This window comes from Rhinolophus hipposideros (genome assembly GCF_964194185.1).
Source record: "Rhinolophus hipposideros genome assembly, chromosome: 19".
Taxonomy (NCBI): Eukaryota; Metazoa; Chordata; class Mammalia; order Chiroptera; family Rhinolophidae; genus Rhinolophus; species Rhinolophus hipposideros.
In genome coordinates, this window is record NC_138065.1 from 28,609,091 (window position 1) to 28,629,602 (window position 20,512).

The 20,512-nt window shown below is 41.3% G+C and overlaps 1 protein-coding gene across 1 annotated transcript in view; it reads right to left on the minus strand.

Moving 5' to 3' along the window:
- Nucleotides 1-2,329: 2,329 nt before the first annotated feature.
- Nucleotides 2,330-20,512, minus strand: part of CD48 (CD48 molecule) — a 44,896-nt gene continuing 26,713 nt past the window's right edge. The window contains exons 2-4 of the mRNA XM_081025151.1: nucleotides 10,115-10,423; nucleotides 6,495-6,761; nucleotides 2,330-4,966 (exon numbers count right to left, since the gene is read on the minus strand). Coding sequence (XP_080881277.1) covers nucleotides 4,887-4,966; nucleotides 6,495-6,761; nucleotides 10,115-10,423 — 656 coding nt within the window. The 3' untranslated portion in view covers nucleotides 2,330-4,886. The remainder of the gene's footprint in view (nucleotides 4,967-6,494; nucleotides 6,762-10,114; nucleotides 10,424-20,512) is intronic.

Sequence of the window (20,512 nt, forward strand, 5' to 3'; positions counted from 1 at the left end):
TCTAGCACTATGGAAAGGGGATCTCATTCATGAGGAAGAGACGGAAAAGCCACAGGTCTCTCTCAACTCTAACAATTTTGATTCTGATGATTTTCTCTTCTCTCCCTAGTGTTCTATTTATATAGAATGGGGGTGAAGAATGCTGGGGTTATTGCTGGAGTAACAAAATCAGTTTGGGTACCCCTTACTAAGCCCCTTACTAGAGGTAGTGCTATCCCTGACTTATTGGTAGCTCTTTCGAGAATGTGAAGTCTCTTTGTCCTAGCTCTAAATTTGAGGCAGTGGGAAAAGTCCCATCAAGAATCCCATTACAGATATCTATGTGATGAGACAATGAACCAATGTGTTTGTTGTGCTGTCTGCTCTGTAGGAGCCTCTGTCCAAGCTGGGCTCCCGGACACAGAGGTCACTGGGCAGGGAAGCATTTATTGAGAGGATTGTATTTTCTATTTCACTAAGGAGGCAAAGAAACCAACCAAGGCACTAACTATCAGGGGTTATCAGAACCTTGTGGGCAGATGGAACATCAGAGGCAGAACCAAGCATGGTGAGAGCTAAGTAAAAAGCAGGAGTTATGAAAGAAATGTATCAGCAGGAAGAGGTGGAATAGAAGAAAGGAAAAATAAGAGACAGGAAGATGATGGAAACAGAAAATGAAAGTGATAGAAATGTGGAAAGAGGAAGATGGTGGAGGAGAGAGGAAGAACGACTAAGAAGCTCAGGTTAAGAGAAGGGGACTGGGCAAAGGGACTGGGCTATAGCTTGCCCAGCTGAAGCACAGGGGGCTGCACAAAGCAGCTAGTGAAAGAGAACAAAGGCCTGTGGTTACCACTTTCCAGCTGGTGCAGGTTGCTCTGGGCTAAATCTGTCCCCTCCTCCACCATGCAGTCTTCTGAGGAGATGGTGAGGGAGAGAGGAGTGGGTGGCGGGAGGGGACAGCACACCTCTCCAGGTGCAGGGGCTGCCACTTTAACAAATGCACTTGAAAATAGCTCAAAGGCACTGGAAGTGGTGGATCCTGTTATTCCTGGACAAGAAATGAGGATAAAAGATGGAACTTTTCTAAGACTACCTTGGTCTCAGCAAGAGTTTTATAGAATAAATATGGTCAAGGAAACCACTTAAAATTGAAAACCCCAATGAAGAATTTTGGAAAGACTTCTCTCAATACCCAGTCCCATTCCTTAAAGGGGAGTATTTGGGTAAAGAGCTCGGCAGAGTGCCAGGCGTTTAGACAGGCTCAACGTTAGCTCTCATTAAGCAGCTCCCAGCACAGGGCCTCGGCTCCCGGTGTGGGAAGGCACTCAGTAAACATGGGTGAGGGATGAATGAACTTATTGATCTGAGCGTCCAGGTCTAATTTATGTGTAACCCTACTTGGTCCCGCCACCAGGGCCCAATCCAAGCTGTTCCCTTGTGCACTGCCAGATATGAAGGCTGCATTCTCTCAGTTCACAGGAGCTCCTGGCCTTGCAAATATTCCATGTGCCACCTAGTGATGCCTGTTATGACAAGCTGGTCCCTGGCAGCATAGCCAATGCACTTGGGGACCATGGGAACCTGGGAAGGACGATTAAAATTTTTAACTTGAGAAGGGAAGGAGCATGGTAGCCAGGAGCCGAGCAAGGTAGGAAGTGGAAGAGAAAACCAATTCCCATAGACAGGCCTAGAACAGCAGAAAGCCTGGAGAGATCTTGTGCCTTTCTGCTCAGTGTACATGAACAGCAGCAGCATCTGAGTCTCCTGGTAACTCATTAGAAATGCAGACTCTTGGTCCTCACCCCAGACCTACTGACTTAGAGTCTGCATTTTAATAAGACCCCCAGATGATTTGCTGTAGTTATAATCAAAGTTTCAGAAGCACTGATCTGATCTAATCCAAGGTGTTAAATTTTACTTAAATGTGGAGCCAGCAGAGGGCAGTGCTGCAGGGCTGCCAGAGCATGCTGAGTGACCACCTGGAACAACTTGTCCTCTGACTTTATCTCACCGTGAAAACTTTGGGAAAGTGCTGGAATATCTTCTTTGCACAAAGACAAATAGCTTAAGTTCACTGAATCACCCCACTAAGTTCTGATGTATAGGAAAACATATGAGGGGTTGGGGAGGACATGAGAATCAGACTTGGTCTCTATACTAGAACTCCCAGACAAGCCACTGTCTTGGCTTAGGGTATCAGGTGTCCTTCAGGCAAATTCGGATTCACGGGCATGTGACCTGTGCAATTAAACAAGGAGTACAAAGGAACTGTGTTATGGAAGCCACTGTCTTCCATAGAGTATTGGTGGAATGTGTGTGCATCAAGAAGTAAAATAAAAGCAGTTAAGTTAGTGTTTTGCAGTATTCTCATTGTGCTGGTAAGAACAAAATGCATCTGCATGTATAAGCCACAAAACATGAATTGAATATTTTCAGTGATTCCACACAGAAATTAAATGTTCTTGTATTTCACTCAAAACTGACATGGCAAAATATAAACAGTAAAATTTATAATAATAATTTACAATTTTAATTTTCTTAGAACAACATTAAATAGCAAATTAAAAAGTACTATCCCAAGTAGAGAGAGGCTGTAGAAGAAAGGGAAAAGCTTTATTTTAGTACATTTAATGATTTTTCCCCCTGCTTTTTGAACAAGGCGTCTCACATTTTCATTTTGCACTGAGCCCCACAAATTATATGTATCTGGCACTGCCTTGGGGGATGGGAGAGACAGGGACAGTTTCTGTCTATGACCTAGGCTGTTTAAGGTGGGATTGCCTCAGTTTCCAGGTAACGAACCAATAGAAACATGATGCCTGGAGAGGTGTGCCTTTTCCCCAGCAACTGAGGAACACACTGACTTGAGATATACAGTTGACATTTCTTTCTTCTTTTCCTGTTAATGTTCTTTCATTCTGCTAGTACCTGAGTGAGTGAGTGTGTGTGTGTGTGCGTGTGTGTGTGCGCGTGTGTGTATGTGTGTGTGGTTTCCTCAATAAAACCTCCCCTTATACCAAGAAAAAGGGAGAGAAAAAGGAAAGACACTGCGAACAGGAAGGATACCTAGATGGTCTAATTGCAGGATGCAAGCTGATCAGAAGTGATGTTGAGGTGGGACCGCAGGCTGGGATGAGGGAGAGAGTGGGTGTTTTAGGAAGCCCAGGCTATCTTGTGGCAAAACCCAAAATCCCAAATTTCTTATCATGTATGTCTAATGCAGACCAGGCAGCAATAGCTTGGACCCAGTCTCCTTGCATTATGTGGCTCCATGCCTGAGTCCCTTACTTCCTATTGGCGGAAACCAGGCACATGGTTCCCACTTTCTATTGGCTAAAACAAAGCACATGGCTCCAGCTAGATGACAGGGCACTAGGAAAAGGAGTCTTTCTATTGGACCATGTATTAGCCAGGGTTCTCCAAAGAAACAGACCAAGAGGAGGTACACACAAACACACACACACACACACCACACAGATTTATTATAAGGAATTGGCTCATGCAGTAATGGAGACTAACAAGTCCCAAGATCTGAGTCAGCAAGCTGGAGACCCAGGAAAGCTGATGATATAGTTCTAGTCCAAATCCGAAGTCAGGAAAAAAACAAATGTCCCAGCTTGAAAGCAGTCAAGCAGGAGGAATTCCTCCATGCTTGCAGGAGGGTGAGCCCTTTTGTTCTACTCAGGCCTACAACTGATTTAATGAGACCCACCCATGGTGGAGAGGGTAATCTACTTTATTCAGTCTACTGATTCAAATATTAATTTTACACACACCCTCACAGACACACTCAGAATGATGTTTGACCAAATGTCTGGATACCCCCATGACCCAGTCAAGTTGGCACTTAAAATTAACCACCACAGCCCGGCAAGAAAATGTAAAGTTTTGGCAGAGACAAAGCATTGTCTCTGCCAGATCAGAGAGGACTAGATGTGGTGAAGGCTAGTTTGGTGTAAAGGCAGTGACGTGTGGTGGGGCAATTCCCAGAAGAGGGAGTCTACCCTTTAGTAACTCTCTCAGCTACAGGCCGATGGGGAGCCTTTGAGAAGAAAAACACACAACAAAAATTTCAGTTGTTATGTCAGTAGTGGGCCTATGTGCTCCTACCTTCATATAACGGAAGACCCTGGTGAGAACATTCTGTCAATTTGATGGTTTTATAGGATCCCATGACACAACTAGGAATTGAAGAGCTGCCCACATAGCAACAATGATGAAAAGAGGACAGGGAATTCAGTTCCCCATGAAAGGCTTGGGAGGGACTCTTTTATGTGGTAAAGCTGCATACTCAGTTCTGGGGAGTAAGCCTGATGCCACATTCCCAGGAAACTTAATGAGTTTGTTCCTCAGAGAGGCCAGAAGAAAGCAAACCACTAGGAAGGAGGTCAAAATTTGGTGAGGGGGAAATTTGGGAGTGCTGGAACCCAAGGAGGTCTGGCATGAATGTGACAGCAAGAGTCAGAGACAGCACAAATGAACTCTTCAGGCACACTGACAGGAGCCTATGGTCCCAGTCTCCTCCCCTTTGTATCTCAATGTTCCAGTTTGTTAAGGCTGATGGAGCTGGTATTGTCTGACAGATTTGGGGCAACTGTGGGAATCCACTTTGACAATCATCTCAACTATTTACTTAAACAAGATAACACTGCATAGTATAATAACATTTTTTGGTGGGAAGAATATATGTGTATTTATATATGTGTGTTGGAAAACAACTAGGTGATATAAAATAAAATATTAACAATGCTTTTTAAAGAGTTAATTTGAAAATCTTTATAGATGCCTCAACAACACACTTTCTGCATCCCATAGAGCCAGAGCTTCTATCTGGGTTAAGAGCATGGTTGCTGACAAAGGCAAGACCCTGCAGTCTTGAAGTTTCACTCTTGAGTTAGGAGAGTTTCTCAGATCAATGGGATGCCAAGAATGGTGGACACCATGACCAGTAGCCACGTTGCAATCCAAGCTACTCCAGAGGATCGGGCTGAAAGAGAAAGCGATGTCTTGATTAGATGTCAAACACTTAGATGTCTTGATTAATGCATTGAGAAGGGGTGGGGGTGTGGACATAGTCATGGGAGCAGGTGAGTGTGTTTCCTCCATGAATTCCCCCAGTGTGCCTGGGACATCTTCTTCCCAAACTGACTCAATCTCTCCAGACGTAAACTGTGGAGTGCAGAAACCCCCCAACTATCACTGGTTCAGCTGAGTCCTGTGCTTGCAGGTTCCCTTGCACATCTGTGGGCCTGGGAAAGAATCACTGTCCTCCACCGGACAGAAACAAGGTAAGGCAGAGCTCCAGGTATAGACAGATGACCATATAATGCTATGCACAGCTGACCTTAGGGTAAAAAGGACCACTACCCCTTCCTGTTTCTCCATCCCACTAATCATCTGAATCAAGGAGGAAAAAGGGGGAAGAAAAGAGAGATAGGGAAGGAAGGGAAAAGAAGGAAATTAAAACAGAGGAAGGGAGGAGAGCAGAGTTGAGGAGAGGAGCAGAGAAGAAAGAGAAGGAGAAAAGAGAAGAGGAAGTACAAAATAATGAGAAAAGAGAATGGTGATAAAATAAGGAAGGGAGAATAGGGATGCTTTTCTAGGATAATTGGGGTGGCTAAAAAGTGACAAGATAGGTTTAGCCCTTCCAAAAAAATGAATGTATTATTGTTTTCATCCTTTCTGCAAATGAGCAGTCATCCTCATTTTATAAAGGACAGGGATTCACTCAGTCCTTACAACAGCATGAAATAAGCACTACTATTTTGTCTGTTATTTAAGAAGGACATGACTTGGAGAAGCTAAGTAACTTGCTTAGCTAGTCAATGACATTTCCAGAATTGATCTCACGTGTCTGACTCCAAAACCTGTGATCTTACTACCCAACCTTAGCTACCCCACTATAGGACCTGTTTACACTTGATAGAAAGCCAGGAGTGATGCTGAAGTGAGTGGATTATCCAAGGAGACAGAGGAATATGAAACATAAAACCCAGAATTTTCCTGTCTAAATTCATTAAGCAGCACACACCTGGGAAAGAGCAGAGAGCCTCTACCTTAGGATAAAGCTCTCTCTCCTACTTACTGCTTGTTCTCACTCATGCTGATCTCCTTGGCCTTACTCACTTTGCTGATTTAGGCTGTCTACCAGAAACCCCTCTATGTAACTGATCAACAATGTGCGGCCTGCTCTCCCACTTGCCCTCTTTCTCCCTGCCCTCCCTGATATCTCAGATTGTCCTACAATTACCCTGGCCTCAGATTCTAGGACTATGCATCATTACAGTGGGCAAGGGAAGGGGATGTCCTATACAACTGCCCTTTGCAGATGAGGACACTGAGCTCCATAAAGGTAAGTGGGTGGTAGCAGAGCCACGAGTAGAACCCAAGTCTTCCAGATACCTTTCTGATTCTCCTCCAAGTTCTGTGCCAGGAGGCTGAATAAGATCTCTATACCTTTCTTCATTCAAGAGAAAACTAGTGCCCACCTCATCTCCCTTAGGAAAATTTCTTACCCAGTTTACAGGTTGAAGTGAAGTAGACTGTATCACTGCTCTTGCTCACAGGATTGCTGACTTGGCAGGTGTAAAACCTGGAGTAGTTTTGTGGCTTGATGGTGATTTCAAGCACACCACTCTGGAGCTCTTTTGGAACGGGCCCTGAGTCCCTATACCAGGTATAATTGAGAGACTGGTTGAAGATCACACATGACAGGATCAGATAACAGCTGTTGTTCACTTCTTGTATCTTCTCAATTCTTATGTCAGGCTTAGGTACAGGATCTGAAGACAAGGAGGATGTTATAAGATGAAACGATGGATTTATGCATTTATGAGGCATTTATGCTGTGAGGGTTTGGCCAAGAAAGTACAAAGGAAACTAGGGAGGGGCTGAATGTTTCCAGAAGTGGAGTCATGGACAAGAAGCCCCTAGACAGGGAGTCAGTAAGCAGCTTTGCCCTCAGGAAGGCTTCAAACTGAAAAAGCTACTCCTTGGGTGAAACTAAACTGAGTCCAGCAGGGGGAGCTATGCACCCAGAAACAAAATGGATTTCTGCCCATCTGTGGGCCAGAAAGAACAGCACAGCAGTATGTTTGTAGAGAAATCCGCTGGTGTCAGGCTTAGCATCCCAGCTGTCTGAACTGCTCAGGGCCCCTTCTCTGGCAGTGGCCTGCTGTTGGCATTTTGGCCCATCGGTCCTTCAAGGGCTCTTGTGCTCAGATTCAGCAAGAGTGTTAGGGTAAGAGACACATTGCATTGCACATGGCAAAGCCCTTTTCTGGACTCTGGCAGAACTACAGAAGAGAACTTCATGTAACCCCCAGCATCTGTCAGCATTATATCTGTTAACTTTGATATCTCAGTGTCTAGTGCAGTGCCTGCCACATAGCAGGTATTCTATAAGCATCGGATGGATGGGTGGATGGATGGATGGATAAATGGATGGAGCACTTAAGAGATAGAAAGGACAAAATACTAGCTGGGTTGAGACCAGCCTAGATCCTGGACCTGGCTCTGTTGGAGTTACATTAGGCAAGATAATCAACTTCTTGAATTTCCTTCTCATTTTTAAAATGACTCTACCTCATAGTACAGTGTCAGTAAGATAAAATGTCATTGTCCATGGGGAAATGCTTTCTGCAGAGTGTAAGTGTTATATGCATGTTGGAGGGCACATCATGATTTCTACTGTTGTCCTGCTGCCAGATGGGAGAAAAGGTAATCCTAGCATCTGCTCTTTCCTTTGCTAGGGTCATGTAACTTGAAATCCTCTGGGGTCTTTTCATTCTGGTCAAGGGTAAACCATTTGCAGCATCAGTGCAACTCAGATGTCACAGGATTAAAATGTGGCAGACAATTGACCAGATCAGAGTTTGCCTCTGGGTTATATGTGTATGAGGGGCAAGAGGAGCTCTACCAGGCTGGCATCCTGAAATCCAGACTCATCTCCTCCATGAAACCCTCTCAGATTCCTCAACTCCCCCTGTACACTCTAACTGAGCATTTTTATACCGTTTTTTTTTTCTCCGTTTCCTGTGGTCTAGCCTCATGTCTTACACAACTTCCGCATTTCCCACGGTGAGCAGCACAGCACTGGGTACTTTGTGGGTGGGATTTACTGAACCAGCTGGGGTAGTCTGGTTCCAAGACGTCCCCTTTGAGCTGTCAGAAATTCTTGGGCTGAACTAAAGGATAATTCTTCTGCTAATCACATCCTGAGGGTCTTATCTTCAGGCAAATGTGCTGAAGCCAAACAAGCTTGTGGATTTTAAAATATTCAGAAACTTTGCAAGCTGATGGTATAACCACTAGTAGCTGGGAATTGGCTGTATAGGAGTATTTACCACAGAAATTGGTAAATGATATAAATTTGGGTTTGTTTTTTTTTTTTAAACACCACTGTAAGAGACTTTGACTCTTTCCTATTCCCAGGACCTCCTGAATTTTCAGGGCATATGACATGGAGAAAGTGAGAAGAAGGGACATAGGCTGTTAAAATAGAGACCGTCTGGCTAGTGGGGCACGAATATATATATATACAACACTTCTTATTTGCACTGTTTTAGATGAATGGATAAAGAAGTTGTGGTATATATACACAATGGAATACTATTCGGCATTAAGGAAAGATGATATAGGAGCATTTGTGACAACATGGATGGATCTTGAGAGTATAATGCTAAGTGAAATAAGTCAGACAGAAAAAGCAGAGAACCCTATGATTTCACTGATATGTGGTATATAAACCAAAAACAACAAAAGAACAAGACAAACAAATGAGAAAGAAAAACTCATAGACACAGACAATAATTTAGTGGTTACCAGAGGGTAAGGGGGTGGGGGGTGGGTGATGAGGGTAAGGGAGATCAAATATATGGTGATGGAAGGAGAACTGACTCTGGGTGGTGAACACACAATGGGATTTATAGATGATGTAATACAGAATTGTACACCTGAAATCTATGTAAATTTACTAACAATTGTCACTCCAATAAATTTAATAAAAAAAATTATCTACTTTGATTCTCATAACATCTTAAAAGGTAGACATAATTATCCTCATGATATGATGAGGAACCCAAGGCTCTGAGATGCACATCTCTCCTGGATGTTTGCCCAGCCCCATTTCTCTAATAATTGCCTACCTCAATCCCAGAGAAACCTCTGCAGGACATGTTTCTGCTTTATAACCTGACATTTTTGGCCATAAATGTTTAGATCAGGTACACATACCTGAATGAAGTTGGGTTAGTCAGTTTCTGTCTCTTGAGAATTTAAACTGAGAGATACAAAAGTCTAGACTTTGAGAGATAAGTCATGTAAATGACACAGATCCATAGACACAGTCCACAGATTCTGGATGCTGGGGATTCTGGACTGGCCCTGGTTCTCACTCTTCTTTCCCTTCAGCCCTTCCTGAATCTTCTAAACTCCTTGAATTGTTCTAAATAGTCCTAGTTTCTTAAATAAATTCTCCTTTTTTGCTCAAGTTACATCGAATTGGTTTCTGTTACTTGCCATCAAAAGAAACTTACCTAATATGGGCACAGAGATGTTAAGATCTTTTTCCAAGGTCACACAGCTAGTAAGTGACTAAAAGACCAGAGTTTTTAATCCAGGTCTGTCTGATTCTAAGTAGAATGTCCTTGTCCTCATTCCACATATACTGGTTAGGCTGGGGTTATGAGTGGAAGGTTTTGTCCCATCCATTCTGAAGGGTAAAAAGCCCTCCTTAATAGCTCTTGCCCCATCCTTTACCTCTTCTATCTTTCCCTTAAGTCTGATAATGTCTTTGTCCAGATATATTATTAAGATGAACTCAGAATTGATCTGGGTTGATCACAGAAAAGCATGAAGAGAATAGAGAGGAAACCATCTCTATTGTTTTCCTTCACTTCAAGTTTAGACTCACTAACAGCAGAAGAGGTTTTAAATGTCCCAAGGCTATCAGTTTCGGTTCTGCTGGCCCAGGCTCACTCCCAAGCGGAGCTCGCTCCAGGAGAAATGAATTAAGCCTGTCCTGAGGATTTTCTCTCCTCTTCCCAGAGAGAGCCCCCATGATCTCCAGGAAGCCTCCCACTGGTCCATCCAGGGCTCCAAAGTGGAGACATGCCCTTTGGTTCCCCAAACTCACTAAACACCTCCAGTGGGATCTTCCATTCCTCTTCTGCCCCAGCCTCCTTTAACACCTTCAGGACGTAGGTACTGCTGTCTGTTTTCAGGACCTTATAGATGTGGAGTGTGCCATTTCGACGATCAAGCGTGAGCCTGTCCTTAAATTTAGAATTGAAGTAGTAAGGCTCAGGCTTGTTAGACTCCCATTCTACAATCTTCTGGTTGGTAGTGTAAAACCAGGTGAGCTTTTTGTGGTTATCAGGCAAATTGGAGATTTGAAGACTCACATTGCTGCCGGAGACCGTGAACACCGGATGTTCTGAATGACCTGCCAATGAGAGTCAGAGTGAGACCCGTTTTAGAGAAGGCAGAGATGCCCTCTGGCCCAGATTTTGTCCTGGGCTGGTGGATCAGATAAGAAGGAAGGGATTTCTGCTTGGGACCAGTGAGTATCTTTATCAGAAGACCTGGCTTCCTAATCGTGAATTCAATGAAATTTGGAGATTGAGAAGTGGGTATGGGGGCAGGGAATGTTGCTTATAATTCATTTGGTTCTGCCTCAGAAAATAAAGAAAAAGGAAACTGAGGCTGGCTCAGCAGATTTTCAAATAAAATAATGACAAGTCATGTCTCCTCTCAGGACTTGTGTTCTCCAATGGTTCAATTTAGTTTTCCAGCAGTAAGTGGGGAGTAGAGGAGAAACAAGGTTTGAAGTGAATGGGAGTCAGAGCTATTCAGTGGCCAAGTATTATAGAAACATGAAGGCATTTCATTAACAAAAATGTATGCTATTTTTCTGGCTTTAGTAAAATTTGTAATATTTGTCAGCTTTTTTTTTTCTTTTCAATCTTTTATTTTATTATTTTTTTGGGGGGGGGAAAGGAACAGGACTTTATTGGGGAACAGTGTGTACTTCCAGGACTTTTTTCCAAGTCAAGTTGTTGTCCTTTCTATCTTAGTTGTGGAGGGTGCCATTCAGCTTCAAGTTGTTGTCCTTTCAGTCTTAGTTGTAGAGGGCACAGCTCAGCTCCAGGTCCAGTTGCCCTTGCTAGTTGCAGGGGGCACAGCCCACCATCCCTTGCAGGACTCGAGGAATCCAACTGGCAACCTTGTGGTTGAGAGCCTGAGCTCCAAACAACTGAGCCAATCGGGAGGCAGCTCAGCTCAAGGTGCTGTGTTCAATCTTAGTTGCAGGGGGCACAGCCCACCATCCCTTCTGGGACTCCAGGAGTTGAACCAGCAACCTTGTGATTGAGAGCCCACTGGCCCATGTGGGAATTGAACCGGCAGCCTTCAGAGTTAGGAGCACGGAGCTCTAACTGCCTGAGCCACCAGGCCAGCCCTATTTGTCAGCTTTTTAAAACTTGCTATATATTGGGATTTCTTTTCTCATTCTAACTAAATTCATTTTTGTTCTCATTTGTATTTACAGTTCTGTTCTTTCTTTCATGAGGGTACCCCAAATTGCGTAAGCCTCAGCTCTAAAAAAGAAAACAGGTTTACTTAAGGTAATGAGAAAGAAGATAGCTAGAAGATGCAAGATGAAGGGAGGCCTATTGGCTCTGTGGAAAGGGAGAACTACTCATTCATGCACTACAAAACAATGCTGCAGTCACTGATGGACTGCATATACAACAGTGGTCCCATAAGATTATAATGGAACTGAAAAATTCCTATCAACTAGTGACATCATAGCTCTCTTAATGTTGTAGTACAACCCGTTACTCACGTGTTTGTGGTGATGCTGGTGTAAACAAACTTACTGTACTGCCAGTTGTATAAAAGTATAGCACATACAATTATGTACAATACATAATACTTGATAATAATAGATTATATTACTCGTCTATATATTTATAATATGATACCTTTTATTGTTATTTTAGAGTATATGCTTTGTACTTATAAAAACATTTCCTGTAAAACAGTATGCTGTTACACTTCCAGCAGCCTCATATTGTGTTTCTTGATTGCATCATATTCTCTTTGCTTGATTTAATCTCATGTTGTTTTATAAATTTAGTGTAGCTTAAGTGTACATACAACGTTTATAAAGTCTACAGTAGTGGACGGTAATATCCTAGGACTTCACACATTCATTCACCACATACTCACTGACTCACTCAGAGAAACTTCCAGTCCTACAAGCTCCATTCATGGTAAGTGTCCTAATGGGTGCACCATTTTCCATCTTTTATACCATATTTTTATTTTATCTTTTCTATGTTCTGAAATTTTTCTGTATAGTAGCATACTGTACAGGTTTGTAGCCTAGGAGCAATAAGCTATATGCCATATAACTGAGATGTGTAGTAGGGTATACCATCTAGGTTTGTGTAAGTGCACTCTATGATGTTAACACAATGATGAAATGCCTAATGATACATTTCTCACCACGTGTCACTGTTGTTAAGCAACACATGACTGTATAGGCTGAGAAAGATCAATAGAAAGAAGCTAACGGTAGAGGAAAGAGAAAATATGACTTATGTTACTCCAGTCTTATACACTCTCACACAAAAACTGAGTCATCCTGTTCAACATCATACATATACCTAGTTGTTCTCTTCTGATGCATCTATCATTTCCAAAAGCATTCTCCTCAATGGCGAAAGACGAAAATGCCTATGTCCCAGGACTTTCAAGTTTCTATTCATTAATCCTTCCAACCATCCATCTATCTATTCAACACATATTTATTAAGCACTTACCCTGTGCCTGGAGCATATGCAGACACACCTAAGCATTCATTTCCACAATGCTTCTGATTTGATTGGGCCATTTATACTTTATAATCTCTGTGACATAATCAATTCAGTCTAAGCAATAGTATTTGAACAACCACTATGTGCCTGTGCTAGGCTCTGTGCTAGGCTCTGACATCAGCAATGTACACAGTGTCTCTGGTTTCTTGGAGCATACAGCCTACCAGGACATTCTCTTCAGGATTTTAAAATCAATAGACATACTTGTGTATTCTAGACTTGTTCTTATTCTGTTAATTGTTTTCATGTGGATTAATAGAAGTGGTGACAATAGATCAGTGTTTATCAATCTTGGCACTATTGATATTTTGGTCCAGATAATTATTTGATGTAGGGGGCTGACCTTGTGCATTGTAGAATGCTTAGCAACACCCCTGGTCTCTGCCCACTGGATGCCACTAGCATCTCCCCAGTTATGACAATCAAAAATATCTCCAGACACTGCCAAATGTCCCCGGGGTGGGGGCGGGGGAATCTCCCCATCACCATTCGAGTGGAGAACTACTGCCCTAGGTCATCCTTGCAGACTCTCCAACAAGTGTCAGATATATGCTCAGTAAAACAGTACAACCCACAATTAACCACGTCTTTATTTCTCAGTAAGGAGTCACAGCCAACCACCAGGATGGCCTTTTTGGAATCATTATACTTTGGTGGTGAATGAAGGAAGAAGGAAAGACACATCTTGTGTATTTCTATATCTTAGCATTTATTATATTGAAATGATCTGTTTAATGTCTACTATCTGTATCACCAGACTGTAAGTATCCTAAGGACAAAAACATTGAGTCCTATGAGTCTATTTCACTTTCCATTATAGGATGGTGGTTGAGAGCAGGGGCTCTGGAATCAGATTGCCTTGGTTCAAATCCTGGCTCTGTCATTCACTAGCATATAACTATGAACATGTTACTTAGCCTCTCTGCTTTTGTTTTAGTGCTTATCTCATAGTTTGTGATGGTTAATTGTATGTGTCAACTTAACTGGGCTAGGGATGCCCAGATAGTTGGTAAAACACTATTTCTGAATGTGTCTGTGAGGGTGTTTCTGGACGAGATTAACATGAATTGGTAGACTGAGTAAAGAAGATCACCCTCAAAAAAAAAAAAAAGAAGTTCACTCTCACTAATGTGAGTGGGCATCATCCAACCCTTAAAAGGCCTAAATAGAACAGAAAGGTGGAAGAAGTGTCAATTTACTCTCTGCCTGAGCTGAAACATCCATCTTTTCCTACCCTTGGACATTAGCACTCCTAGTTCTTGGACCTTCAGACTTAGACTGTGCCTTACAACATTGGCTCCTATAGTTCTCAGTCCTGTGGATTTCGACTGAAACTACACCACCATCTTTCCTGGGCCTCCATCTTGTGAATGGTAGATCATGAAATTTCTCTAGATAGAGAATTACATAATATTCATTATGCTTATGTACCATAATATATAATATATGCCATAATTACATGAGCCAATTCCTTATAATAAATCTCTTTCTACATATTTATATATACCATATTTTATCATGCATAATTCGCTCCCATGTATAATGTGCACCCATGTTTTTGGCCCAAACTTTCAGGGGAAAAAATCTTTTATTTTAATTTTTTAATTCAAATTTTTATTTGTTTGCATTTAGGTACTTGTTTTTTGTATTATAAAGGAGGCTTAGCATTTATTTTTTAACATATTATGGTACAAGAAATTTTATATAACATATCATTACAAAACATAAGAACAGATACAAAGTACAAGAAATTTTATGTACTGGTAACAAATTTATGATATTTATACATCATAGAAGGCCAAGAAATCTGTTGTTACAAGTTTGTCATAAGTTCAACAAAACTGATTACCATATTCCAGGGTATTATTTTGCATACAGATATCGTTATTGATTTCTAGAGTTACTTTTTTAACTCATAAGCATGAATAAAAGAATCAGAACATTTATGTAGATACAGAATTAGTACTAGCCATGTATAATGCAAGTCTTTATTTTTCCCTCACAAATCTGGGCAAAGAAGTACGCATTATATATGGCAAAATATTAGCTCTGTTTCTCTGAAGAAACTTAACTAATACAGAGTTACACAAATAAAATGCTTAGAATACAATTTACTAATACAAATAATCCATACAAATAAAGTGTTTAGAATACCACTTGGAAGATTAGTAAGCATTCAATAAGTGTCATGTATTATTGTTGTTTCATTATTATTTCCTATATTATTTTGTATCCATAACACCAAGTACTATGCCTAAATTATTGAGATGTTTAACAATTGCCTGACTATTGAACTTATTTTATTGTACCAAAACAGCAGTAAAATAAGAACCAGACATAATTTTTAGAAATGAGTGCCTGTATGTGAATATGAAAGAGTGAAGAGTATAGAAGAAGAAGCCTTAAATCCAAAAAATAATAGCAGCTTCTGAAGAGGCTTACACTTGAAGCCTAATGGCCTAAAAGTAAAAGACATTAGTATACACACAAAAAAAGACACAGAACTAGGTCTCTGGCCTGGGACATGTGATAATATGAAAGAGAGGCCCCAGCACCACTGTAAGACCAGAGAATTTCCCTGAAGATTCCCTGGGGAAGGAGGAATAAGGATGAGAATAATGAGAAATGAAGAATACAAAGCATATAGACTGAAGTCATAATCCAGACCCAGTAGTAATTTGCATTTTTTCTCCTTGTGAAAATGAAATCTACTTGATAAGGGCAATGAGATCAGTTTTGGCCAGGGTTTCTTCAACATGCTCAAAAGAACTTCAAACTGAAGTGTGAGTAAGAGGGAAAAATTATAACTGACAGTCACTAAGATAGTGAGCTTCTCAAAGGCAAAAGCCAAGTGTTACTCAATTTTAAATCCCCACAATACTTGGCTCACATTTGGTGTTTGGTATAAAATGAATGAATGAATGAATGAATGAGACAAAATATATACATAAGTGTTCCCAGTCTTCTTCTCTTCATGACTTTCTAGTAATCAAAAATATTTTTTATACTTTTCCTCCCTGTTTAGTTTCTTCCTCTTGCTTACTCCTTAAGATTCATTTGGACTGAACTGATAGGGAGGAAAGGAGATAAACAAACAAGGGCCACTCAGGTTGGTTTAAGAAATAGTGATGCTACACAATATGAAGACTCAAAAGAGTGAGAATCTCTGGGCATCAGATGGATGGCATGGTTTGAGAAGACTGAAAAAGGCAGGAAAGGGGGTTATAAGAGGTGTTACTATAGCTGATAAATTGGATTCCCTTTAACATCTTTTGAGAGACTTCAAGTAGAAATTTGAATTACTGCTTAATTACAGCCAATGAACAATGTTTTTTAAATATGATACTTGTAATGTGCCCAAACTGGGTCAGTGGAGCTCTGGATTATGGCTGGGTCCTGAATACATGAATCAGTATTATGACATAGAAAGCAGACCAAATGGAAGAGGTGCCCAAGAATTCTCAAAAGAAACAACATAAGAGTGTTGGGTATAGCACTCAAATTTTCATATACCTATAAATCAGTGCAAATCAGCTAAGGGAAACATTGAAATTTAACTCCAGCAGCCTTAGATGGGCTGAGACACATGCTTGAAAATAGCAAAGGAAGAGTGAATTTTGTTATGAAATACCTAATGAAAAAGTAGCCCGAAAAAGCAACATAAACCTGAAGGTAGAAGCACTAGAAAGAATGCGTGATTGACCATAAAATATGGAAAAAAAGATACTTTAGTTATCTGAAAGAATTCTATAATCCATTCACAAAATGAAAAAGAAAGATAAATTAGTTTTACTAAAACAGAGATTACAAAACTAATGCAAAGACATTGTAATACAATTTGGGGTATTTAGGTGGTAGTTTAGTCTGCTAACAGAGGATTGCCTAATAAATTCTGATTGATTGATTGATATTTTTCTTATGTATAATATATTTATGTATTTTTCAACTTTTAAAATAAACTGACAAAATTTTAATTTGCCTTCCTATCAATTCCATATTTTAGAAGGTAGGGGAAGCAATGTAAGGAAAGCCACTATTTGATTTAATTCTAACAGGAAGAAGTAGTTGGGTATATGTCTGAATGCTTAGAATAAAGTAACTGTGTTTACCTGTAGTTTATAATAGAAAATGAAGCAGATATTTTCTGAGCTTACCCATGTTTCTTGTCTGTAGAATAGCAAAATTAAAATGGGGAAAAAATCAGATAAAAGAAAATCACAATTTTATACCAAGAGCTTACCCAGGAAAGAGAAAGAGGTTCTGATTACTCCAAAAACAAGTCACACAGTTTCTAATAAAACTATTAAGCATGGAAAGAGGAACATTTTAAAGATATGAAGTTACCTGGAGCTCTCTGACTAATCAACTATTTAACAAACCTGCACAAACCTTTTTAGAAAGTAACTTGGCAGTAGATATCAAGATCCCAAATTTGTATCACAGGTGACAAGATAGATAGAGTACCATTTCCTGAGATGGGAAGTCTAATGAGTTCACTAGGCCAGATTACAATGGGCCAAGGACTAAATGAAAGATGAGGAAGAAACAAAAACAAAAGTAAACCATTCTTGCAAGAAGGGCCAAGATGGCGGAATAGATAAAAGCTGTATCTGCTGCTTCCCATGATCACATTAGAATTACAACTAAATTATAGAACAATCAACCTCAAGAATTATCTAAGGACTAGCTGAACAGAACACCTGTAAATAAGGATATAAAAAAGAGGCCACATCAAGACTGGTAGGAGAGGTGGAGATGCAAATGGGTTGACCTCAAACCCACAAGTAGTGGTAGAGCACAAGGAGGGACACCTTGGTGGTGGAGGTCCCCCCTGAAGAGTGAGGGGTCCCAGGCCCACACAAAGCTTTTCAGCCCAGAGGTTCCTTGCCAGGAAGAGGAGTCCCCAAAACATCTGGCTGTGAAAATAAGTAAGGATTCTATCCATCCATCCCAGTAAGATGGAAGGCAGCTGGAAATCCAGACATCCTTTTAAAGGTCCCATGCACAGATTCACCGCTTGCAAACACTCACCCTGGGCTCTGGCAGCAACTCGAGGGGTGCCAGAGACATAAAGGGAAAGACACGGCTGTGTGGCTTCAGGGCAAGTGTTATAGGAACAGCTGCCATTATCCTTGTGTGGAGCCTGCTTCACATGTAAACCTACAGGCTAACTGGGCCTGACCCATCTTTCCTGTGTTGAACCTTCCTCCACAGGGTCAAATCTGAGACTGCATTGGTCTGGTAAAATCCATGTGCACACCACCTTGGTAACTCCCTGGGGCCCTACCCCACCCAGCTGATGTGGCATTACCCAAAACACTCTTGGCTCCTGAGTGGCCAGCCCCACTCCATGGGCTGCAGGGGGCTTCTACAGAGGTGGGAAGCCTACAGTGGCCTGGGAAACTTTTGGTGATGGGCTGTCACCGCCCAGCTCATGTTGTGTTCTTTCTTGGTGGCTCTCAAGGATCTACAGGCCTGAGGTGATCAGCAGCTGGCCACAGTGTTCTCAGGGTGTTTTTTAGAGTGGCTACAGGCTCAGCACTGGCACAAAAACTGAATGTGCATTAACTTTGTGAAAACCACTGGCCACACACGGTGACTCCTTGGGACCCTGTCCTCCCAACTGGGAGGCATCGCCAGGGGCACTGTCAACACTAAGTCAATCAACCTGGCCCAGGCACCTAAGGAGGCTCCTTCAGTGGCTGAGCATTATAAGCATCCAGCAGGTGGCAACAGGCTTGGGGTGTGGGGCTCTGGGCCTCTTGCTAAGCTGCCCCAGACCCAATACTGGTACCAGCTGGCCTTGGTTCACAGTGAGGCCACCCACACATGCTCCTAGGTCCAGCACAGGCAGCATCCAACTGCATATAGCTTTGTAGCTCCTACCAGATAGCCCCAGGCAGGTCACAGGCAAGTCTGAAATTGGCCTGCACAGGAGCCCCTCCCAAGAGGAACCAGAAACAAAACACCCTGCAGCCAGCCTCAGATCATACCAGAGCACTGACCAGTTAGCTCCACAAGCAGCACACCCAAAGGGTCGTCTTAATAGGCACAATAGCCTGTTGGAACAAATCCATCTCTGAAGGGTCAGCCCCCATATAGCAGCTCACACGCTGTCTGTGAAGCCAATCCTCACAGCCAGTCAGCCTAAAAGTCAATCCCACCCACTGATGTGCCAAAAGTAATCAAGGCTCAACTACAACAGGAGAATACATACAACACACACAAATGACACTCCTGGAAGACACACACAGGTGATCAGGGATACTGCACCACTGGCTCACACAGGACACCTACTATATAAGGCCACCAGGTAAAGACTGAGAGACATAAAAGGTCTACCTAATACATAGAAACAAACATGGAGAGACAGCCACACTGAGGAAACAAAGAAACAAGTCCCAAGTAAAAGAACAGGAGAGAACTCCAGAAAAAGAACTAAATGAAATAAAGGCAACCAACATACTAGAGACAGAGTTACAAATATTGGTTATAAAGAATGCTTAAGAAACTTAGTGAGAACTTCTACAAAGAGAGAGTAAGCATGAAGAAGGATATAAAAGCTCTAAAAAAGAACCACTCAGAAATAAAGAATACAATAACCAAAATGAAGAATACGCTAGAAGGAATCAACAGCAGATTAGATGAAGCAGAGGATTGAACCAGCAATTCAGAAGAAAATATAGCAGAAAATACCCAATTGGAACAATAAAAAGAAAAAAGAATTAAAAAAAAATTAAGATAGTTTAAGGAATACTGGGACAACATCAAGTTTAACGACACTATTATCATAAGAGTACCAGGAGAAGAGAGGAGCAAGGGATCGAGAATTTATTAGAAGAAATAATGACTGAAAACTTCCTTAACCTGGTGAAGAAAATAGAAATACAAGGTCAGGAGTGCAGAGTGTACCAAACAAGATGAACCCAAATGGGCCCACACCAAGACACTTTATAATTAAAATGGCAAAGTTTACAGAAAAAGAGAGAATCCTAAAAGCAGCAAGAGAAAGACAACTAGTTACTTACAAAGGAATGCCCATAAGACCATCAAATGATTTCTCAACAGAAACCTTGCAAACACAAAGGGAGTGGCAGGAAATATTCAAAGTGATGAAAAGCAAGGGCTGTAACCAAGACTACTCTACCCAGCAAGGCTATCATTTAAAACTGAAGGAAAGATAAAGAGCTTCTCAGACAAGGAAAAGCAAATATTACCAAGCCAGTATTACAAGACATGTTAAAGGAACTTCTTTAAGTAGAAGAGGAAAAACAAACAAACAAGCACAAATCAAAAACATGCATAATAAAATGTCAATAATTATGTACCTATCAATAATCACTTTAAATGTAAATGGATTAAATGCTCCAATCAAAAGACCTATGTCTTTTGACTGAATGGATAAGAAAACAAGACCCATACATATGCTGTCTACAAAAGACCCACCTCAGACTGAAAGACACATAGGCTGAAAGCAAAGGGATGAAAAAAGATATTACATGCAAGTGGAAACAAACAAAGAACAAAATCTGGAGCAATACTTATATCACACCAAATAGACTTTAAAACAAAGACTATAAGAGACAAAAAAAGGACATTATATAATGATAAAGTTATCAATCAAACAAGAGGACATAATGCTAGTAAACATC